Source organism: Zootoca vivipara, chromosome 10 (assembly GCF_963506605.1).
Source record: "Zootoca vivipara chromosome 10, rZooViv1.1, whole genome shotgun sequence".
Taxonomy (NCBI): Eukaryota; Metazoa; Chordata; class Lepidosauria; order Squamata; family Lacertidae; genus Zootoca; species Zootoca vivipara.
In genome coordinates this window covers 32,692,768-32,717,450 of record NC_083285.1, presented here as the reverse complement: position 1 = coordinate 32,717,450, position 24,683 = coordinate 32,692,768, and the positions used below count along the sequence as shown (strand labels likewise).

At 43.8% G+C, this 24,683-nt stretch overlaps 1 protein-coding gene across 1 annotated transcript in view; it reads left to right on the top strand.

Moving 5' to 3' along the window:
* The first annotated feature begins 420 nt into the window (after positions 1-420).
* The window catches only part of PPFIA2 (PTPRF interacting protein alpha 2), a 260,822-nt gene continuing 236,559 nt past the window's right edge, over positions 421-24,683 (top strand). Inside the window, exons 1-2 of the mRNA XM_035128598.2 lie at positions 421-670; positions 11,375-11,625. Coding sequence (XP_034984489.1) covers positions 11,377-11,625 — 249 coding nt within the window. The 5' untranslated portion in view covers positions 421-670; positions 11,375-11,376. The remainder of the gene's footprint in view (positions 671-11,374; positions 11,626-24,683) is intronic.

The following is a 24,683-nucleotide window of genomic DNA, read 5'->3' as shown; positions in this document are numbered from 1 at the left end:
CCCTATTTCCTTTAAAGGCCACCGAACAAGGCGCAAAAGCCATACATAGGATTGCTGAGCGGGTAAGTAACGCAGCTTGCCCGATTTTCCAGCCATTGTGTTTTTTTTTTGTTTTTTTTTAGCACAGGCCGTTCCAGCTGTCACTCCGCAAAGTTTAATTCCAAGAAAAGCAAAATCCCCGCTTGCTTTCTTTTTTCTCTCTCTCTCCCCCCCCCCCCCCGCGCCTTCTTAATCCGCTGACTTTCCCAGCCACGGAGAGGGGGGGCGGAGAAAAAAGGGCTGCTGGAGCTTTAAGAGCCGCCTCTCCCCCCTCTCCTCCTCCTAACAATGGTCTCAACCGCGCTCTAGCTCCTCAAAGCAAAAAAATTGTAATATGCCATTTTTTCCCCATGGATGTTTCCCCCTTTCGGCTGCCGACGAAGTGACAGGCGGAGGAAAATGCTGAGGTGCCGCCGAGCCGCTCCTGCTGGCGGCCGAAGCGGGTGGCGGGCTGCGCTGGGGCTGCCTTCCCTGAGCAGGAGCGGCGGAGGCGGCGGCGGCGTTGGTCCTGGCAGCCTTGCCCGGGAGGCGCGTGGAGGGGCGGCGGCGCCCGGCTGTGTGTGAGCGCCCAGCGGAGCGAGGGCGAGGACCACCGATTCCCGAGAGGCGCGCGGAGAAGACCAAGCTTTAGGTACGTGCAAAGCCAGAGGGCAAATGCATATCGCCCCCCACCCCAAACGCACATCCCATTGCAAAGGGAAAGGGAGGTGGTGGGGTTCAGCCGGGGCTGCTGTCTTTTAAAGATTCTCGTTGGAAATGGAGATTCCAGTCTTTCAATGAAGTCAACTTCTTAAGGCTATTTTATTTCCTTCAAGGATGGGTTGGGTTTCTGGGTAGCAGATGTTGCAGCTGCAAGACTTAGCTCTTAATACCAAGACTTGGTGGTAAAGGGAGGGGGCGGATAAGTGGAAATGATCTCTCTCTCTCTCTCTTTTTCCAACGCTCTACGTTCTTCTTCTTCTTTTAATTTTTCAAAGGTGATCTCACAGTTCAGCTGAAGCAGCGCGGGAGGGAAGGAGTTAACTAGGAGGAGAAATATGCATGCAGTGTGCAAGTCAGACAATGGCACGGATTTTCCTCCAGGAATTGCTCTCCGTGGGTGAAGTGAGGTGTAGCTGAAAGCATCTGGAAAGGGGAAAGTGGGGGGTGGGGGGAGAGGGAGAAGAAAATCGCAGGAATTGCTGGTCGCTGCAAGAGCAGCAGCGGCGTCTCTTTGGAGGTGCTGTAAATATGGTTGGGTGAAGTAGTATCCGAAGGGCAGGGTGAGTGCCTGCTGATGATGTCACGGCAGGCACAGAGCAAAGAGGGATGGCGCGGGTGTAGCCGAAGGGGCAAAGTAGCCCGTGCAATTAAAGACTTGGCTTCCCTGAATGGAGAAATGAAATTGCACGCAGGGCTCCCAAGAGAAGGGTTCAGCAAGAACAGGGGAAAGTCACCTTATATAGTACCATCTTCGGAATATGGAAGAAGCCACACCCCTCCCACACCCTGATCCTTTGAAACTGGAAGCCTTCAAGGTGAACTATATCTGAACGCTAGTGTGATAAGGAAGCCTTTGTTGAGCTGTCAGTTGTGCTCACAAATTGCTCTTCTCACAACCCTACAATTAAAAAAGGAATAATGGCAATGAACATGTGCCAGGCAACAAACGTGACTGACCTGTGGAGTGGAGTGAATATTACTCTTCTGATTTCTGAGCTTTTTTCCCCACCTGGGGCATTTGATATCAAGAGGTAGAAAGAATCTGGTGGGTGGGGTCAAAATGAAAGAACTAGGAATGACTTGCTGTGCTGTTTGCAGAGGTTTCACACACACACACACACACACACACACACACACACACACACACACACACACCATCCTCTCCATGGTAGTGATTCAGAATAAAAATAGTTTTTGATCAAATTAAGGATTGATGCAGGTTGCCTTTTGCACATCAGAAAGCCCAAAAGTTGCAGTCTGTAATGGTCTGTTGTTTGGGGTGGAGTGGATATATACCATTATATAATTGCTTCCTTATGGTAACTATGAATTATGCAAGTTGCTTTAATTTCCCATGCATCTTGGAACAGTAAATCTCATCACAGAACTTAATGATTAATTTACCAACTGCTGTAGCTGATGTGTTGCAGTTTGCACTAAACCATGTGTGAGAGCTTTGTGTACTGGAGTAGGCCCATGAAAATTAATGCACATGACTGACATAGGGTTATTAACTTCAGTGGGTCTACTCTGAGGAGGACTAGCATTGACTACCACCCATAGCACTTTACAGAATAATGTAAAACACATTGATGAAAATTGCTTTTTTCTCTCAAATGGTACTTTCTGTTAATACAACTAGTATTGTGAAACCATATTGTAGGGCAGGCGCTGTAGCTCAGTGTCAGCGAGCACATGTTTTGAAGGCAAAGGGTCCCAATTTGCATCCAGTTAAAGATTTAAAGTTAAATATTTAAAGTTAAATATTTATTGTTTGGGAATGTCCTCTGCTGAGATGTTGGAGTCACATGGACAAATGATGGATATAGTTACAGGTAGGTAGCCGTGTTGGTCTGAGTCGAAGCAAAATAAAAAAATTCCTTCAGCAGCACCTTAAAGACCAACTAAGTTTATATTTTGGTATGAGCTTTCGTGTGCATGCACACTTCTTCAGGTATCTGAAGAAGTGTGCATGCACACGAAAGCTCATACCAAAATATAAACTTAGTTGGTCTTTAAGGTGCTGCTGAAGAAATGATGGATATGTTACTCAACAAATGGGACCTGCAACAAAACATTGGAGTGTTCTTGTTGCAGATAGACATCTGTGCCCTTTCCCAGGATATGCCATTCCCCTCCCACAGGTTCCCAGAATGGAAGAGAAGGAAAGGGTTACAGGGGGTCATCTAGTCCAACCCCCTACAAGGCAGAAGTCTTTTGCCCCACTCACATCTCTGAGATTGTCTCGTGCTGTACCAACTGAGCTATCTTTCCCTACCCAAGTGTTCTGTGGTCATTGAGCATACTCAGTCCTGATTGGGATGTCTTCTAGTTTCTATTCTCACCACAAAAATTTTGTCTTCCTCTTTTTTTAATACATCATGGGGGCTCCCCTAAGCCTCCTGATAAGAGAAATTATTGTATGGGAGTGGTGCCATTTTTGCTAAAGAAGGATGAACATTCAGGCTGGGTTACCGATCAGTGACTTAAAATGCAGCTGAGCCTTCCTTTTTCTCAATTTGAATTGAAGCAGGTTTGGGGGAAATGCAGCAAAATGCAGTATTTCGTAAGAAACAGCAGGGTAGATAGGGATTGTAGCATACCAGGAGCACACTGGATGCAGAGTATATGAGAGAGTGTGCACCACTTCAGAGAGGAGTTCACTGTTATAGGATATTATAATGGTTGATATTGTCCAGCTTAAAGTTCACCAAAGGGTCTACGTTAACTTTTGGCTATTGCCCCTTGTAGGAATCTCATTACTTCCGGAAATGCAATATTCTTTATTGACAGAACTGATGCATGCAAACCCAAAGAGATCATGAAAAAGACTTCATATTTGAATTGACCATTAAATAATTTTTGCACTGTAAAAAAGTTCAAAGAAATTTAGTCACAAAATCAAAGTTTTAAGCTTGCTCTAGGATTCTTTATTTGCTTAGTTTTGCATCCCCAAACAATGAATTATGGGATCTCCAAGAGCTGGACATTGCGGACAAAACATTAATTCCATGAGATGTGCAGTAAATCAAGATTAGTTGAAGTGGAATTAGATGAAAAGTCGTGAATTCCTTGATTAGTGCCCAACTCAGATTGTCACTCTGTACCTTTCTCAGTACAGGGATGCAGGTGGCTTGTGTGATGCGGGTGGCGCTGTGGGTTAAACCATAGAGCCTAGGGCTTGCCAATCAGAAGGTTGGCGGTTCGAATCCCCGCGATGGGGTGAGCTCCCGTTGCTCGGTCCCTGCTCCTGCCAACCTAGCAGTTCAAAAGCACATCAAAGTGCAGTAGATACAGGGCCGGCTCTACATAGACCCCCGGTGGCACAGTGCACCACGGCGGGGGGCTGGTAAGCTGGGCGCCGGCCTGGCAAGGAGGGCGGCGCGCGGCGAAGCCGCGCGGAAACCAATTGCGCCCTGTGAGGGCGGGGCAGGCGGCGGAGCGATCTCCGCCCCTCAGCACCAGGGCGCGCGATCTGCTCAAGACGGCCCTGAGTAGATAAATAGGTACCGCTACAGCGGGAAGGCAAACAGTGTTTCCGTGTACCGCTCTGGTTCGCCAGAAGCGGCTTTGTCATGTCATGCTGGCCACATGACCTGGAAGCTGTATGCCAGCTCTCTCGGCCAATAACGCAAGATGAGCGCCGCAACCCCAGAGTCGGTCATGACTGGACCTAATGGTCAGGGGTCCCTTTACCTTTACCTTTCTCATGCTATATCGGACTGAGTTTCTTAGTGACTTATTTTGTAATTCTATTTCCTAGGAGAAAATACATCTCTGAAAGGAAAAAAAAAATCCCGTTTGTTTACTGTATTTGTTCTGCAGTAAAGAATGAACAGTGGCATTAAAAGGATTTCAGACCAATAACCACAGAGCCCTGTGCTTCATAGTCTCTGTCTTGCTGCCCTTTCAAACCGTCTTGTAAGGTGAAGGCACTTGATAGGCTTGTGTGCTTCGATGTACGTTTGTTAATCAATTACAGTGGTACCTCAACTTATGAATGACTCGACAACCAAATTTTTCAACTTACGAATGGGGGTAATAGCCACGCGCTTACGAATGTCTCGACATCCAAAAGGAAACTGCGGCGGTTTTAGATAGGGACTTTTCGACTTACGAATTTTTAGATAGGGTTGCTTCGACTTACGAATTTTTTCATTTCCAAAGCATTCCTATGGGAAATCGCGTTTCCAATGGCGTTTCTCGACTTACAATTTTTTTGACTTGCGAAGGTGCCTTCGGAACGGATTAAATTCGTAAGTCGAGGCACCACTGTACCTCATCAGAACCATTTAATGAATCCAAAGACCAGCAGTTAATAAGAGTATGGTGGGTGAAAGCCTGCTGTAGAAGAAAGGGCACACATGCTATATTATTGGATAGATTCCCTCCCTCCCTCGTTCTTACTAAACACCTGAACCTTCCATGGTTAAGCTTAATGTGAAGATCTATCTTAGTATAAATAATTTTCCAGAAAGATGCTGACAGTCACTAAATTGTATCTCTTTTTTCTACTTAATACAGATATATCCTAGCTAAGGCACAACAACCTCAAATTACAGGAGTAATTTTAAAAGTGCAGTGCGCAATCCCTTTCCGATAGATGTAAATGGCAAAAGTCCTATGCATTTTAATGGAGTTAGGTTGTAATTGATTTATGAACACTCTTGGGGTTTAAACAGTGTTGTTGTTTTAATTCCTCTTTCTTTCTTATTTAAAAGTGACTTTTAGGAGAAACTCCACGATTGTGATTAATTTAAACAATAGAGTTGGACGAGATCTCTAAAATCTTGGTCCAAACTCCCTGACAGTGCAGGAAATCTGCTGCTATGGCAGCTCTGCTAGATTACCTTCTAGTCTCTGCTTAATCATTAATTTCTTATAATATTTTAAATTCCCTTTAAATATCTTTAGAGGAGAGTGCCTGTGCTTATGTAGCCAGAACATTAGCACTCAAGCACATAAGGCAGCTAATAGCAGACTCAGTGGAACCCTGATATTTGCAGAAGTACAAAGCATCTTGGGGGGAGGGGGAAGAAAGCCCTCTCTGCCAAAGGGCAGCTGTTTTTGTGATTTGGAGGCAATGAGCACACTTTGGAGTGAAGAAGTATAAGTTTTATTCACGCGCAACAAGAATCAGCTTACAGCACACAGAGAACTGAATGTCTGGAGAAAGAAGAGAGAAGAACACACGAATATAAAAAAGTAGAGCAAATTACCGCATTGTCTGGATAGGTCATGTCCCCAGAGATGGGGGTGGGGTGGGGGAGAGCTGTCCACAGAAATCAAGATTTTAATCAAGTTGGGATGGTCACTAGCATGCCCTACCCACAATTGCCCTCAAAAGGTAGCAGCAGCAACGGAAAGAGTTCCAGCTCTTTCTAATTCTGTTCTTACTTGGTGTTAGACTTTTGAAATGAATGCTAATGCACATTCAAAAGCAAGTGCCCTTTATTGCCTTTATTGTAGCCTGGAAGGATGTGTGAGTGAGAGAAAAAGCATGTGCAACAATCTTGCTGTGTTTCACCTGTATTGCAGGAGTGGTGTTGAACTTGAGCTGAGAAAGTAGAAAAATCCTACCCTGCTATCCACTGCTTTCATACCCACATTGCAGGTGGGGCTGACAGAGAACAGTGGAGGCCCTTGCACTATTAGGACACAGCACAAGGAGAATGTTAAGCACGTTTTTAACTCACTGCTGCCACCAAACAAAAACCCCAAAGACACACACTTTCCTGTTTCACACACATCCATTTGAACTCAAGAGAAGCTCTGGAAACATTTCTGACCATTTCCTGTTCTCTGGCTAATCAGCTTTCTGCATTACTCTGCCAGTCCTAATCTGGAAGAATACTCTGGTAAAGAGGTCCCTTCCATGTGTCTCTTGGAAGACTACCAGCTTTTCCGTTTCCCCTTCTTTCTGTTGTTATCAAGGCAATCTGCATTGAGTGGGGAGGACTGAGGGTGTTCCAGCCCTATCAAATCATGCATTGCTTGTGAGCATGCTCAGAGCTTGTTCCTTGAAGGCTAGATCTCCTCATATCTTTTAGCATGTTCTGTTAACCAGAGAAGCAACAGGGAGGGTTTCCTGCTTTGAAGGACATTTTTGTTTTCTTTAGTATTTGTTTCGTGACCTTCCTTGCAAGAGAGGGAAGCAGGTAACAGTGGTCACAGTGTGAGTCTCTTTCTATAATAAATATGCTTTTTAAAACTTTTTTTGCATTCATTTTTATGAATTGAATTGGAAGGAGAAATTATGGACATCTTTTGCATGTGCTGCAGCAAACTCTGTACAGTATTAACAATTTTCCTGCATACACACATTAAAAACTGCAGCTGCTGCTGCTGGGTAGAGCAGAGCAGGGCAAGCTGATCTAAGCCAAATGCAAGTATTTTCCAGAGTATTTCCAGAAATGGTGTGTGGATCTACTTCCAACAAGCCCCTCCCTAATTCCAAATCTCATGAATACGGAGTAATGGAGGGAAATGCTCTTGCCATTATTTCTATATTGGGTGTTTTTTTGTGACTTTATCTATCAATTTCTAAAATGAGAAGTTTGGTCTCTATGCCTGTTTGCATATCACATTGACTGACTACCCATCTTCCCCCAAACCTGGACAATATTATTCCTAATCTCAGTTATAAAAGGCTGATTACAATTACTCTGGTGTGGTGAACTCTGCACATGACCAGAGGTTATTACAAAGCCATGCATTGCAAGTATGTTCTGATGTACCTCGGTTCAAATGAAGCAATAATATTTCGTCTGTTGGTTGGAGTATTTTGTTCTGTACTTTTAATTTAGAGGAAAAAAGTGTTTTGTATATTGAAAAGTTAAATTGAAGGGGGTGGAGAGAGGGAAACAGCATGCAATTTGTACCAAGTGATTCTTACATTTTAAAAAAGTTTGAGTTTGTTTACTTTTGGGCAAGTGTAGGTATCATGAATATTTGAATTCAAAATCTTATGTCATGTGGTATGAAATAATTTCTAAATAAGAGGCATGGAGTCAGTCTTGCCTGAAAATCAAAGGGGCCCTCTTACATGCAAGCTATTCTCAACTTCATAGAAGTGCAGAGAATAACTGGTGCTTTTTAGTGAGGAGACAGTAGCACTCAGCGCACTTTCCTAAACCAGTCCTGTTATAAGAAAAACAGCAAGGTTAAAAACTGCAGCCCTACCAAGTCAAAATGTTGCCAGCTGCCACTGGCATAGTACATAACAATCCTGCAGTATAGTCAACTTTTAATATTGCAAGTAACCTTTATCTGGATTTCCAGTCAAAATCCCCATACCTTTCAGTCTGCAGCAGAGGCCAGCCATTCTGCTTAATTGACCCCTTAGGCATCCTCCCAGGACAAATCAAACACTCGGCTGTATGCAGAAGCCTCCTACTCTGTTGACTTGCCTGCAGACCTATTGCACTTTCAAATGTCCAAAACTTTTGTTAAAAAGCCGTGATGTAAGACCCAAGCTGGGCCATAGATTCATGTCTTTGAAGCAGCAAACGTGACGAGGGGGTGGGATTGAAGGGGCAAGATCTCCCCTCCAAAAGCAGCCCAGTAAGGACTGAGCATGCTCAGTGACCATAGAATATTGAGTGTCTGTTGAGCAGGGGAAAAGAATGAAAAACTGGAGGAAAGGGAAATGAAGTATCCTACAGCTGATTGCAACATTGAGCAAAATGTAACATTAGTTGTTGTTTACAGATCCCCCTAATTCCAAGTGTTTCTTTGCTCGAAGAATAAGCTTTTTGGTCTGACCTTGTTGCATTGAAATTGGCCCTAATGTTCATTGATATCAATGGTGGTTTGTCTTAAGTGTGCTGTTGGGTCCTTGGGGAGCTCTACCATTTGGCTCTACGACACTGCGTTTTGTTTCCCTTGCTAGATTGCTGTGCTTTGAGAAGAGAGCAATTACGGGTTTCTTGTGGGATTGCAACCATGGTGAAAAATCTGGAAAGTTACTCATTAGTGGCAAAGAAAAGGCGAAGGAAAAAGAGGCAAGGCACTAGGGGTAGAAAGACGTTCATGGGTCATGCTTTCAGCCACTGCCTCCTATTTCACCCTTGTCCAGCTCAGAACCCATTTAATTGTAGCCTTGAACTATCATGTCTTAAAACTCTAGTGTAGCCCAATTAAATACAACTACTTCTAGGTTCCTTGCTCACTATGTGTCCTGAGTATCCCAATTGTATGAGGCACCTAGAATGTCTGCTTCCGAGTCTCTGTTTACCCCCATGCTAGCTTGCTGATACCCACACCCAGCCAGCAGTGACTTACCCACACATGGGAAACATCACAAGAGTAACAAACGCAACAACAGGGGCAATCTCGTTTATAGCAAAAAGATGCAGCTACCCACCAATGGCGGTTTTGCTCACAGGCATCTCGTGTAACAAGCACAGTAATAGCACCAATCAACAGGTAGCAATTTGTCACTGTAGCAAGCCTACTAACAGTTCCCAGCTGTCAGGGAGAGTTCTAGGCAGAAGGAACAATAGCAATCACTCTGCCTACTCTCATATTTTTCTATTGCTTTTTATTGTTTTGATATATTTTATCCTTGTAACGTTCATTGCTCAGCCCAGGGAACGTGTGTTGTTGGGGGGGGGGGCTATATAAATATAGCCAAACAAAGTGAGCAATGTACAGCTGACACATTTAGGCAGCTTAAATAGCCTTCCTAGAGTTCTTATTTCAGGAGAACATTTTGAGGTCGCATTGGAAGTTATATGCTGTTTTTCCATTAATGCACAGAGGCGACAATACAGTTCAGTCGATGCCTATGATTAACAAAACAAAGGTACCAAAGTCTTGAGGAAGAACTTTTGGCTTCTGCTTTCTTTGGCTGCCCTGATACAGTTAAAAGGGTGTTGTAGCTAAGGTGGCAGTTTCAGGGTTTGGAGACTGAATATTTAGAAGCGTGCCATGTGATCTCAGGTATTATCTTCTGGCTGAGGCTACGTGACGTTAAGGTGTCAACAGCAAACTTGTCTGAAGTGCTGTCCTATGCTTCAAAATTTGTGTGTATCTATCCCAGTTGTAAATTACTGAGCCATGTTTATTTTTTATTTTTTAAATGTATTTAATTTGGTTTAAAATTAAAATAAAATTACGAATCCATAACATATAACAAATAATACATTTCCGAAACAGCAAATTTAACACAAAACTATTAAACCCACCACCTCCTCTCCACCCTACCCCAGCTAGATTTCCTTCTATTTAACTATATATCCATTATTCTTTGCATTCTATACTCTCAATTCTTTCTCTTATATTTAAATTTTGACTTTAACCCTCTATTTTTATAATCTGTTTCATACTTCACATATCAGCGTATTCCCCCCCCCCCGAGCAATGTTTTACCATATAATCATCAAAATATTTCCATTCGTGTTTCAATTTTTGGTTAGATTGGTTTCTTATTATCACAGTTATTTTTAACTGAGCCATGTTTATTGGTATGGCTCACTTTCCCACTCAATCCTTCAAGTACTTTATAAAAGAAATCCAGTCCAAAAGCAGAAATAGAAGACCAATATAAGCCACTCAGAATATTAACACACAAGAAGAGAACGACATCTATGAAAAGAACAAGAATGGGAGCCAAGAACATGGGCTAGAATAGCAGAATCACTTGAGATCAAAGGCAAAATAGAATGGTCATGGTTTGATGATATGGTTGTAATACAGTATATGGATGGCATATTAGTTAATAATTTTAGCTAGTACACAGTGATTCTGTTCATTTTCTGATGTTTTAAGGCTAATAATCTTCTGAACTAGCATAGAATTTCTAAGATGTTGGCCATAAATGTTTATTGAGAAATATCCAACAGCATATTGGATTTGTGAAATTACCTTGTGTTACACAGCATCGGGCATCTTAAGATAGGTTATGAAAATTGTGACATTAATTGATTTTCCAAAAGCTACCCTTAGGCTAGGCTGCAACAATCTTGGAACAAATTAGCTTTGTAGAAATGCATTTCTGTCCTCCTCGTAACCCATTCTGAGGAAGGAATTATGTGAACAGCAATTAGCTTTCTTATTGGAAGAGATCACCTAAGTGGAGGCCTGACTCCGATCTAGACTGCCAAGAAGGGTAGAGCGTTATGACATTTTTAACGTTGACTTTCTGCTGAGTTCAGCATTGAAGTTGAGCTCTGCTATAGGAAAGTGTTGGGAAGTGCTATCATCTTTGTCAATTAATAGTAGCCATGGGCATGACTACAAAGAGTCAGAAGATAGCATGCAGGAGAGTGAGTGGGTGGATAAAGGTCAGATAAAGGAAACGAACTTAGAAAATGAAATCTTTGACATGATTTCAAAGGACACTGTCTGTGTCAATCTGCTGGTGGGACTTTAAACATATCCCTCTCCTGAAAGAGGAACATTTCCAGAACTGTGGATTATTAATTATTATTAATAATAATTAAAAATATTATTAATAATTAATGATTATAATAAATCAATTATTAAATCAATTATTATTATTATTTATTTTGTTGCCAAGAAGAGAGTTGATCTTGAAATGATTGACTATTGTATATAATAACTTCCTGGAAGCTTTTGGTACTTGGAGGGAGGGATGAAAAATAATCCTCTATTTGCTTTTTGCTTTCAGAAATGATGTGTGAAGTGATGCCCACGATAAACGAGGACACCCCAATGAGCCAAAGGGGGTCCCAGAGCAGTGGCTCAGACTCGGATTCTCACTTTGAGCAGCTTATGGTGAATATGCTAGATGAGAGGGACCGTCTCTTGGACACACTTCGAGAGACACAGGAAAGCCTTTCTCTGGCCCAGCAATGCCTCCAGGATGTCATCTACGATAGAGATTCTCTCCAGCGGCAGCTCAACTCTGCACTGCCCCAGGTACGTTGGGTGTCCGTACATTCCTGGTCATTTTAACTCACAAACGTTGCATTTGCAGCACACAATCTCAATGGATAATATGTGTTCCTTAAAGATCCAGTGTAAGAAGCTACAAAGCACTTTTGTATGGTTTAACTATTGGACTTAAGCAGTCACACTTAGTGTGCCTAGTTATATATATAGGTTCAATAAGAAGGAAATTGAGCCCTTGAATGTGCACATTGCCTCTGGTTTCATCAGAAAGTCCTATTCCGTGATCCAGAGCTTTATATGTGCTCCAGTGTGCGGGTGGAACTACAATGCACTTTAAGCAGTCTTTCTCGTTCCCTTCAGTAGAAAGGAAAGCATGCCAAGGCATCCCTTTGTAGGCATGATGCTACCCCTTACCTCTGAAATGAATGGCAATAACTTACAGATGGAATGGGACTGCCCTGCACATGTTCTCTGCACATAAGATCTCTTCTACTGAACAGTTTTGCTGGGTTTAGATGACGACCGCTGCATTTCAAGGTTTACTTTAACCTTAGGTGCTGCAAGACAGGAAACAACCTGAATGTATCTATCGATTGATTCAGGGCAGTGTACAATCTAATATCAATGCAATAATACAAACATAAAAGTAATAAAAACTTAAGCCAATTAATAGAACATACCTGGTAAATTAGACTCTAAGGGTAAGGATGCTCTTCATCTGAGCCAAATCAGGCATAGGGTAGCCTAATATCAAAGCCATGCCAATGCATGTCCGCCCCACAGAAAACCATTTTGGGAAGCTTGGAGAGCAATGCAGCCCCACTGCCCGTTGCCCGCCACTACTGCACACAATGTCACAGACAAGTTTGCAGATATATTTTCCATGGAAATACAGTCGTATCTTGGTTTAAGTACACAATTGGTTCCTAAAGCGTACTTAACCTGAAGCAAACTTTCCCATTGAAAGTAATGGAAAGTGGATTAATCCGTTCCAGACAGGTCCGCGGAGTACTTAAACTGAAAGCACTCAAACTGAAGCGTACTTAAATCGAGGTATGACTGTAGAGGCATATATTCAATTCTCGGTAACTCTACTCAAGCTTCAACCTTCCAGCTCTTCTACTGACTTTTATTTTATTTTAAAAAAGCTCCCTGATACTATTTATATCAGCGCCTCAAAGCTACAGTCTTTAAGATGCAGTTGCAAACCACATGCACGCAGCTGCAAAATGTAAAGGCACTTCTTGCATACAGCAAGGAACACAAGTCTCTTTGCTGAGATATTTCTACCCCCTTGCTTTGATCTTGCAGCATTGAATTGCATCAGACATCAAGTTGCACAGCATCAAAACCCTCCCCTCCCCTCTCTCTGCTGCTTCCAATTATACAGCTGATGGGCAAGGGTGGTGGTCCCAAGGGTCAGGTGAAATACCTGCTTTCACAGGTGTCTAGAAGAGGGAACATCAGTGAATCAGATGCAGCTATCTGAACAGGACAAATACTATGCTGTAAAATGCTGCTTCTACACCCCCCTTAAAGGTTTAAGAGCCCTGTTGTCCTGTGTCATGTACTCTGGTCCCAAAACAAACATCCTATGGTGGGAAGGAAAGAACTGAGTGCATTAAAGCCATGTCTGAGTGTCTAGAGCTGTCCAGCATGGGCTACAAACCCATTATTGGGGCTGGAGGGGCGCAAATGTTTCCCTTTATTTATATGGGTGTACAGACCTCGAGATAAACTGGAACCAACCGATGATGGAACAGAAGAAGCAGCATTCTGAGCAGTGAGCTGTTGGCCCAGGCCTTGAAGCGGGGTGGGTAGGTGGGGACAATTGCCCTTACACAGAAAACTCTTGGGACTTGGATTAGAGAGAAAAGGAGGTGCGTGCCCTCCAAGTCCCAGAGAGCCTTACTTTCTGGTGGCATTTTTTACTCCTAAGTAGGAGGAGTCTGTGTGACTGCCAGCAGGGAGGGAAAGACAAGCTGCATAATAAATTGGGGACAATGAGATCCAGGGGATATTGGGAGCCAGTAGTGGTGGCAGGACTTGCAGAATTCAGAACATATACAAGTAAAAAAGCAGAGCCGGCGTACAGCTTCCAGGTCATGTGGCCAGCATGACAAAGCCGCTTCTGGCGAACCAGAGCAACGTACAGAAATGCCATTTAGCTTCCCACTTGGAGCAGTACCTATTTATCTACTTGCACTTTGATGTGCTTTCGAACTGCTAGGTTGGCAGGAGCTGGGACCGAGCAACGGGAGCTCACCCCATCGCAGGGATTCAAACTGTTGACCTTCTGATCAGCAAGCCCTAGGCTTTGTGGTTTAACCCACAGCGCCACCTGCGCTTCTGCATACTAGTTGCCAAAAACCACAGGGTAAAGAGTGCTGTTGTGCTTAGGTCCTAATTGCAGATTTCTCACGGGCATCTGGGGTGCCACTGTGAGAACACAACACTAGATTAGATGAGCCATTGGTGTGATCCAACAGGCTCTCATCATGCGCCAAGATGAGCACAGATTCTGAACACTTCTCTTGGCCAGAATTACTACACAGTAACAAAATCCACATGCTCCACCTGTTTGGAGTTAGATTACGGTACTTATCCTGCCTGAGGGACCCAGGTGGCTCTGTGGGTTAAACCACTGAGCCTAGGGCTTGCTGATCAGAAGGTCAGCGGTTCGAATCCCTGTGGCGGGGTGAGCTCCCGTTGCTCAGTCCCAGCTCCTGCCAACCTAGCAGTTTGAAAGCACATCAAAATGCAAGTAGATGAATAGGAACCACTACAGCAGGAAGGTAAATGGCGTTTCCGTGTGCTGCTCTGGTTTGCCAGAAGTGGCTTTGTCATGCTGGCCACATGACCTGGAAGCTATACGCCGGCTCCCTCGGCCAATAATGCGAGATGAGTGCGCAACCCCAGAGTCGGTCACGACTGGACCTAATGGTCAGGGGTCCCTTTACCTTTTACCTTTTACTTATCCTGCCTAGCTCTATTTTATAAAGAAACAAGGATAGGATTTGAAATGTGCATCATTATTTGATGAGAGTTCAGTAAGACTAGCTCTGTCATTCTCAGTGGACAAAACTTCCACATGGAAGATAAAACATTTTTTAAAAAAATCCTATTTCCTGCCCGTCTTCTGCTTCTTGAATATGTATGCATCAGAACTAAGTCTCTTTGCATAAGGAAAAGATCATATCCCTTCTTCACTAACTGATTCCAAATAAAAGCTCATATACAGTTTCTTAAATTAGCCATTTATATTCACAGCAACTACTCAGCCAGAACTGTAATAGCGGAACATTTGCCATCTCACATATTACATAAGTAAGGTTAAAAACAGGCCGTTGTAATAAACTAGAAATGAAGCTGGATAGATCAAGATCTGTATACCCATCCCTGCTAAAGTTCAAGTGCATGCTAAATCCGAAATAATGTGCAGCTCCTGAGAATAAATGCTAAATGCCAGATTTTACTAAATACAGGCAGATTGTTGCCTACCATATTTATTAAACAGTAAATGGTTATATTACACTGTAATATTACACTGCTCCAGTTATATTGAAGGTATTGCCTGCTTTCTTTCCACTACCATCCGATTCCATCAGATTGTAAATGTGATCCTATTCCATGCTTTAGATATTGCAGCACAAGCCTCAGGACATACACCTAACCCCACTTTTCCGAGGGGGGATCAAATTAATAGGTGCTACCAAACATCACCAAACAGGCTTCACATTTACCAGCAGCATATTTTGCCGGCCTTATTTTGCAATGACACTGTATAACCACTGACTACAATGCACAATACAATTAGGGACCCAGGTGGTGCTGTGGGTTAAACCACTGAGCCTAGGGCTTGCTGATCAGAAGGTCAGCGGTTCGAATCCCTGTGACGGGGTGAGCTCCCGTTGCTTGGTCCCAGCTCCTGCCAACCTAGAAGTTCGAAAGCACGTCAAAGTGCAAGTAGATAAATAGGTACCGCTACAGCGGGAAGGTAAACGGTGTTTCCGTGTGCTGCTCTGGTTCGCCAGAAGCGGCTTTGCCATGCTGGCCACATGACCTGGAAGCTGTATGCCGGCTCCCTCGGCCAATAATGTGAGATGAGCGCCGCAACCCCAGAGTCGGTCACGACTGGACCTAATGGTCAGGGGTCCCTTTACCTTTATGCAGAAGCATACTGCCTCCAACCAGGGAGGACAGAACACAGCCATCAGGTTTTGTAGCCATTGATTCCCTTATTTTCCATGAATTTGCTGGTCTGAATCGGTGGCCGCCACCATCCTCTGTGAATTTGTCCAATCTAGATATTACGTGCTGCTTTCTGCCATTTTGTTTACAGTGGTCTACTAGACCAGGGTGGGGAGCCTCAGGCATGGAAACAAAATGCAGCCCTCTGAGCATAGGTGCCAACTCCTAAGGGCTAAGGCAGTTTCGGCCCACCGAATGCATTTTTGGAGGAGGCCGCCCCCTCAGTTTCCAGAGGGCATTCAGCTCTGCCCCTGGCTCCTCATGACGTCAATGTCAGGATGTCTCACAACGGCATGTTGGGTACCCCCAATCCTCTGGCGAAGCTGGCACCTCTGCCCCCGAGGCCTCTCCTTCAGCTGTTGTGACTCTCCTTAGGCTGCACCCCTCTCCCTAGGCTACATCCCCCCACAGACCCTTTCCTGCATTCTCCTCAATTGCTCTCCCCATGGCTGGAATGTGTCATTGGATTTTCATAATATGCCTTGCCAATTTGGATGGCTGCGGATGGAGAGATGTATGTGCATGTAGACTTTTGCATGGCTGGAATGTCCTCTGCTGTACAAAGGTGAGATTCACATCCATTGCTCTGCCTCCTTTTGCCTCTGGCTCTGCTCCCCACTGACAGGAGTTGGAGATGGTATTTATAAGTGGTCCATGTTTCACAAGCATACAGCAAGGTTGGTAGTACAATAGCTTTGTAAACAAGCATTTTGGTTTCCCTGTGAATGTCTCGGTCCTCAAGCACTCTGCACTTCAATCGGGATGCTAGATTTAAGCATCAATGTTGGCCCTTGTGGAAAGATAAATTAGTGGATCTGTGGCAGGCAAAGACCTGAAAGTTCTGAAAAAAACCAGATGTAGGACTGCCCATCTTTTAACAAACCTAGGCAACTGCTTACTAAACAGGGCCTTCTTTCCAGATGCTAAGAGATACTTCTCCATCAGTAGCCATAGCTGATCCAAATGGTCCCAAATGCTATCCCAGATTATTGAATCAAAAAATACTTTAAAAATATATAGGTTATTTTGTTATTATTATATGTGTATATATTTATATAGTTATTTGTACCCAGCGGTTTTTCCCATGATGGGACTCAAGGCAGCCAAAAGCCTATCAGCAGGAGTAGATAAATAGGTACCACTGTGGTGGGAAGGTAAATGGCGTTTCCATGTGCTCTGGCTTCCATCACGGTGTCCGTTGCTCTAGATGCAGTTTAGTCATGCTTGCCACATGACCCGGAAAGCTGTCTGTGGACAAACGCCAGCTCCCTTGGCCTGAAAGCGGAGATGAACTCCCCACCCCATAGTCAATTTTGACTAGACTTAACCATCATGGGGTCCTTTAGCTTTTTACAGATAGATATAAGAACCACTAAAAACACAGAAAAGCAATAATTGAAAAACAATCGTATGCACACACACATGCACACTCACGTGCACACACACATACTTATATAATGTCCTGTTGCTGGTTTCTAGAAGCTTCATGTCTCACCATTGTTGGGAAAAGGGTGTTGGAGTACAGACTGTGAGGTCCAGCATGGTTCGTATACAGAGTACAATGTACCACCACACACATTTGTTCAACTCAATGCTACGGTTGTGGGTGTGTGATGGAAGAGGTGCAGATCAACAATATTTTTTGCATGAGTTGCAGTATCTAATTCTGTTACAATAGTTTCAATATCTAATTGTGCTGTAAATTTTGCTGCAAACAAAGAGACCTGCACTGTGGTATTTACTTGGAAGAAATGCTCTGGAGGTTTTTTGCTTCTTTTTTTTGTCTTTAGAATGCAAGCTTGTGGAATCCTTGGGGGAGGGTAAAAAGGAAATAGTCAGGGAAGGAAATGTAATGACCTTGCTCTATTGAACCAGTACATGCAATTTGATCAATATGAACCTTTAATTGGGTTGTGTTAAGGAAATTCATGATAGTCTTACATTTTCTTCATTACTGTTGAGCAATAAGGATTTTGCTGATTCAGGGAAGGGAAGTGCAACCTGGGAAGAAAATAATTAGGTTTTTTAATAACATGAAAGTAGCAACCTGCCATTCTTCTCTCCTTCATTATTTTTTCTCCACACCAACAGTATCAATTTGGTCACCGTGCATGTACTAGAAAAACCTCCTCATATAAATCAGACATGCAGACAAATAAATAACAAATCTGGATACATCTGCAACATATAATATTAACTTTTTAAAGGATGTGTTTGTGTGTATGCATGACTGTGTTTCATAGAAATAAGTGGGATGTGCTGGTTCTAGTTCAGGGTTTATTGCAATGTCTTACCCTTCTCAAAGATGTGTGTACTGAGTTTTCTAATAACTATTGAACATGTGTAGCCTTCACAAAGGAAGCATCAGATCAGAAGCCAATGCATAGATCTTTGGAATCCCCTGATTCATGTCTGAGCCTCATACAATGTCAGCAAAGCTCTTTTAGACAGCATGAAGGGCAGAATGGATGTGGGAGGAGGGAAGAGGGAGACTGTGGCTGCTAGCCCCACCCGAAACGTACTTCCATTCATTGGACAGCACGTATAGCATCTTCTCCTTTACCGTTTGTGTATGTGTAGTGCTTTCTCCGTGTAATTGGAAACCATGAAATGCGTAGGCTCTGTGCCAGCATCCAGATGATTACACATATGTTGGATTGCTGTAATGCTATCACACCATACATATGGCAATTCAACTTCTCCCATCATCAGAGAAGGGCGAGAGACTCTAGTAGGAGTAGCCAAAGTCATGCCTTCCAGATTAATTTGAATCGGCACACTTGTGCTCTAGCCCAGCCTTTGAACAGCAACTTCCATTAATACTGACCACCGGCCAAGCTGAATGGGGCTAGTTGGAGTTGTATTACAATACATATCTGGAGGATACCATGTTGGCTATCCCCAAAACTAGGGCTTAGAATCATAGAATCATAGAATCATAGAGTTGGAAGAGACCACAAGGGCCATCCAGTCCAACCCCCTGCCAAGCAGGAAACACCATCAAAGCATTCCTGACAGATGGCTGTCAAGCCTCTGCTTAAAGACCTCCAAAGAAGGAGACTCCACCACACTCCTTGGCAGCAAATTCCACTGCCGAACAGCTCTTACTGTCAGGAAGTTCTTCCTAATGTTTAGGTGGAATTTTCTTTCTTGTAGTTTGAATCCGTTGCTCCGTGTCCGCTTCTCTGGAGCAGCAGAAAACAACCTTTCTCCCTCCTCTATATGACATCCTTTTATATATTTGAACATGGTTATCATATCACCCCTTAACCTTCTCTTCTCCAGGCTAAACATACCCAGCTCCCTAAGCCGTTCCTCATAAGGCATCGTTTCCATGCCTTTGACCATTTTGGTTGCCCTCTTCTGGACACGTTCCAGCTTATCAGTATCCTTCTTGAACTGTGGTGCCCAGAACTGGACACAGTACTCCAGGTGAGGTCTGACCAGAGCAGAATACAGTGGTACTATTACTTCCCTTGATCTAGATGCTATACTCCTATTGATGCAGCCCAGAATTGCATTGGCTTTTTTAGCTGCTGCATCACACTGCTGACTCATGTCAAGTTTGTGGTCTACCAAGACTCCTAGATCCTTTTCACATGTACTGCTCTCAAGCCAGGTGTCTCCCATCCTGTATTTGTGCCTTTCATTTTTTTTGCCCAAGTGTAGTACTTTACATTTCTCCTTGTTAAAATTCATCTTGTTTGCTTTGGCCCAGTTGTCTAATCTGTTAAGGTCATTCTGAAGTGTGATCCTGTCCTCTGGGGTGTTAGCCACCCCTCCCAATTTGGTGTCATCTGCAAACTTGCTCAGGATGCCCTCAAGCCCATCATCCAAGTCATTGATAAAGATGTTGAACAAGACTTTGCCCAAGACAGAACCTTGTGGCACCCCACTAGTCACTACTCTCCAGGATGAGGAGGAGCCATTGATGAGCACTCTTTGGGTTCGGTCAGTAAGCCAGTTACAAATCCACTGAATGGTAGCATTGTCTAGCCCACATTTTACCAGCTTCTTTACAAGAATATCATGGGGCACCTTGTCAAAGGCCTTGCTGAAATCAAGATAGGCTACATCCACAGCGTTCCCTTCATCTACCAGGCTTGTAATTCTGTCAAAAAATGAGATCAGATTAGTCTGACATGACTTATTTTTCAGGAACCCATGCTGACTTTTAGTGATCACAGAGTTTCTTTCTAGGTGCTCACAGACTGTTTGCTTAATGATCTGCTCTAGAATCTTTCCTGGTATTGATGTCAGGCTGACTGGGCGGTAATTGTTTGGGTCCTCTCTTTCCCCCTTTTTGAAAATAGGGACAACATTTGCCCTCCTCCAGTCTGCTGGAACTTCGCCTGTTCTCCAGGAATTTTCAAAGATTATTGCCAGTGGTTCTGAAATCACCTCTGCCAGTTCTTTTAATACTCTTGGATGTAGTTCATCTGGCCCTGGAGACTTGAATACATCTAAACTAGCCAAGTATTCTTGTACTACCTCCTTACTTATTCTGGGCTGTGTTTCCCCTGCTGAATCATCTGCTCCATATTCTTCAGGTCGGGCGTTGTTTTCTTTCTTGGAGAAGACTGAGACAAAAAAGGCATTGAGGAGTTCTGCCCTTTCTCTGTCCCCTGTTTGCATTTCACCATCTTCTCCTCTGAGTGACCCCACTGTTTCCTTGTTTTTCCTTTTGCTACGGACATACCCATAAAAGCCCTTTTTGTTGCTTTTAACCTCTCTGGCGAGCCTGAGTTCATTCTGTGCTTTAGCTTTTCTGACTTTGTCTCTACATGTGCTGGCTATATGTTTGAATTCCTCTCTGGAGATTTCCCCCCTTTTCCATTTTTTGTACATATCCCTTTTAAATCTTAACTCAGTCAAAAGTTCTTTAGATAGCCAGCCTGGCTTCTTTAGGCACCTTCCATGTTTCCGTCTTATTGGTATTGCCTGAAGTTGTGCTTTTAATATCTCCCTTTTAACAAACTCCCAACCATCATGAACTCCCTTCCCTTTTAGTATTACTGTCCATGGGATTTCACCCAGCGTTTCCCTAAGTTTTCTGAAGTCGGCTTTCTTAAAGTCTAGAATTTGGACCTTAGTATGCTTGGTTGCTCCTTTCCGCTGGATAATAAACTCCAGAAGAGCATGGTCACTCCCACCTAATGATCCTGCCACTTCTACCCCACTAACCAAGTCATCACTATTGGTTAGGACCAGATCTAAAATGGCTGATCCTCTTGTTGCTTCTCCCACTTTCTGGACAATGAAGTTGTCTGCAAGGCCAGTGAGGAATCTGTTCGACCTTATGCTCTTGGCTGAGTTTGACATCCAACAAATATCAGGATAGTTGAAATCCCCCATTACTACTATCTCACTTCCTTTGGAATGCTTGGCCATCTGTTCCAGGAAGGCATCATCTGTGTCCTCAGTTTGGCTTGGGGATCTATAGTAAACTCCCACAATGAGATCACTGTTGTTTTTCTCTCCCTTAATTTTGACCCAGATACTCTCAATTTGGCTTTGAAGTTTTACATCCTGGATCTCTTCACAGGTATACATATCCCTAACATATAAAGCTACTCCTCCTCCTTTCCTGTTTGGTCTATTTCTCTTAAATAGATTGTATCCCTCTATTACTACATTCCAGTCATGAGACTCATCCCACCAGGTTTCAGTGATGCCTATTATGTCATATTTAGTTTGCTGTACCAAGAGCTCAAGTTCATCTTGTTTATTTCCCATGCTCTGTGCATTAGTATACAGACATTGAAGACCGTTGATCATTCCCCCATGTCTCTTATTTAAGGATATTTTCATCCCACCACTAGGTCTGCATGCTGCTTGCTCCATTTGGTCCTTGACATTTGGATGATCATCTTCAGCATTTGATAGACTCCTACCTTCAGGACCACTGTCTCCCTCCCTCTTAGCCTTACCCAGGTCACAGGATAGGGCATCCTTTGCTGTTGGCTGAGACTGGTGGTGCAGCTGTGCTGATGGGAGTTGTAGCCCAAAATACCTGGAGGGCAGATAGAGGTAGTGCAAGTATTTCTCAGAAAACCAAGAAATGCGTTCACTCTTGCCACAACTGTGCTGATGTGCATTGTTATCTAGGGCAGTAGTCTTCAACCTTCGCAGACCCAGGACCCACTTTAAACTCAAGCATGCATTGGCGGGACCTGTTTCTTAACCTTTTACCCCATATTTGCATGGTGGTAGCGCTCCTGTTGTGACCCACCATGGGTCAGGTCACCAGTTGAAGACCAGGGACCTAGGGGAAGAGAATCGCCCTTGTCGTTTTCAAGGAGCCAAGGGGTGGGGGACTTCTAAGGTGTATCCAGCTATTTTGTGCAGGTGTCCCCCTGCGCCCCCCCATAAGGATGGTGCATGTTAATCTTCTGCAACTGCTGCATATATATGGTTGGAACGGCATATGCGTGACTTGCAATCCTTTGGTGCTAACTTTGATCAGTCCAACTCTGGATGTTTACATTTCTTTCCAAAAAAATGTTATGCCTCCAGTCAAAGGACATGAGTTGCCTTGGAGAATGCAGTGGAAGGAAATCCTGGGGGTGGGGTCCATAAAACAAAAGTATCCAGCAAAAATTGTCCACGGCAAGATTGCTTTCAGCAGGAACAGTGTGTCCCTGTCTCCACATTTAATTCTGGTTCATAAATGTCCCTATCAGTTACTTTAACTTGGAGCAGACACATTAATGGGCACATAAACTATTTGATGGCTCATTATCTCCAAGCCTGTAAAAGACACATGGCATAAACATGAGATAAAAATAAATCCAGACGGGTCAATGGTGTGGCGTTTGTTGCCTCTTGGATGCTTTGCCTCTGAGGATAAAGCAGAAGTGGCAAGTGGAGTGGGGGGAGGAACCCTACAAAAACCCTGAAGGATGAAAAGCAAGCACCTGGTACAATGTAACAAAAGGAAATGCTACTTTAATGATAATTAAAGTAAAAAGCTTACAAAAGGAAGCTGTCTGTCTGAGATTAATGGCTCTATTGTTTTGTTTGAACAGAAAACCAAAGGGAAGCAAACCTCAAGTTGTATCTTTATAAAAACATAGTTTTATTTATTTCAAAAAGCTATGGTGAAAGAAAGCCCAAAGCTTCCTAAAGTGACTGTTCTTTCCAGGCTACGTGATGTTTCTGAGGTTGAAATCTTGTGTGGGGATAAGCCCCAGTGAATTTAGTACTGCTTACTTCTGAGCAGACATATAGAAGACTGACTTTTCATATAACCTGATCCTTTGTGTCTTTGTAGTGCTTTACTTTCTGTCTTTGTAGTGCTTTACTTCTGAGCATGGGAAGGCCAGGTCAGGGCCCATCTATGGGGGAGTTTAATGTGGATTTCAAGCTTTATGTGTCTCAATTTTGGGGGGTGCCATCCATCCACATGACATATGGCGGCTAACAGATTGATCCTGACAAGACAGAAGTATTGTTTGTGGGGGACAGGTGTGGAGGACTCCCTGGTCCTGAATGGCGTAACTGTGCCCCTGAAGGACCAGGTGTGCAGCCTGGGAGTCATTTTGGATTCACAGCTGTCCATGGAGGCACAGGTTAATTCTGTGTCCAGGGCGGCTGTCTACCAGCTACATCTGGTACGCAGGCTGAGACCCTACCTGCTTGCAGACTGTCTCACCAGAGTGGTGCATGCTCTGGTTATCTCTCGCTTGGACTACTGCAATGCGCTCTACGTTGGGCTACCTTTGAAGGTGACCCGGAAACTACAACTAATCCAGACTGTGGCAGCTAGACTGGTGACTGGGAGCGGCCGCCGAGACCACATAACACCGGTCTTGAAAGACCTACATTGGCTCCCAGTACGTTTCTGAGCACAATTCAAAGTGTTGGTGCTGACCTTTAAAGCCCTAAACGGCCTCGGTCCAGCATACCTGAAGGAGTGTCTCCACCCCCCATCGTTCTGCCCAGAAACTGAGGTCCAGCGCTGAGGGCCTTCTGGCGGTTCCCTCATTGCGAGAAGCCAAGTTGCAGGGAACCAGGCAGAGGGCCTTCTCGGTAGTGGCGCCCGCCCTGTGGAACGCCCTTCCATTAGTTGTCAAAGAGAAAAACAACTACCAGATTTTTAGAAGACATATGTTTAGTAGATTATTGTACTTTATTTTTCTGTTGGAAGCCGCCCAGAGTGGCTGGGGAAACCCAGCCAGATGGGCGGGGTATAAATAATAAATTACTATTATTATTATTATTCCCCATCCAAATACTTGCACACCTAGTATTTGCAATGCATACCCATAATGGACCTCAGTTTTCTGGATCTTATGGAGGGTGGGGAAGTACCAGCTGAGAGGAAGAGACAACTAATGCCCAGTGTGAATGCATTCCATCAAACACTGCCACATATATATCAATGCCACAGTGTGGGCACCACCTCAGCGGCAAATCACATTATTTGCATGTAGAAGGTCTCTGTTTTATCCTCCTTTATTCCATCTAAGGAAGGCCTGGTAACAGGAACTGGAGTAAGAAATCTGATGAGGCTGGGGGTGTGGGGTGTGGAGCTGCTGCCAGTTAGAGCAGATGGGTGTCCTACATGAGGAATTTCCTATATTCCTATGAAACTGCAAGGAACATGCTTTTGAAACCCCAGTCCCTGCAAAGATTTGTTTGGGTGCCTTTGATTGTCCATCTCTATAGCTCTACGCATAAGTGGTAGGGCTCATCTTATACCCTGGGTTGTGCTTTAGTGTGTCTTTATTAAAATAGATGGACAGACTCCCATTATATTCCTGTGACTTCTCTGCCTTCGGTCATATTTAATTTTGGAGGGGTGTTTACTAATAGCTTCTTTCACTTTTTGT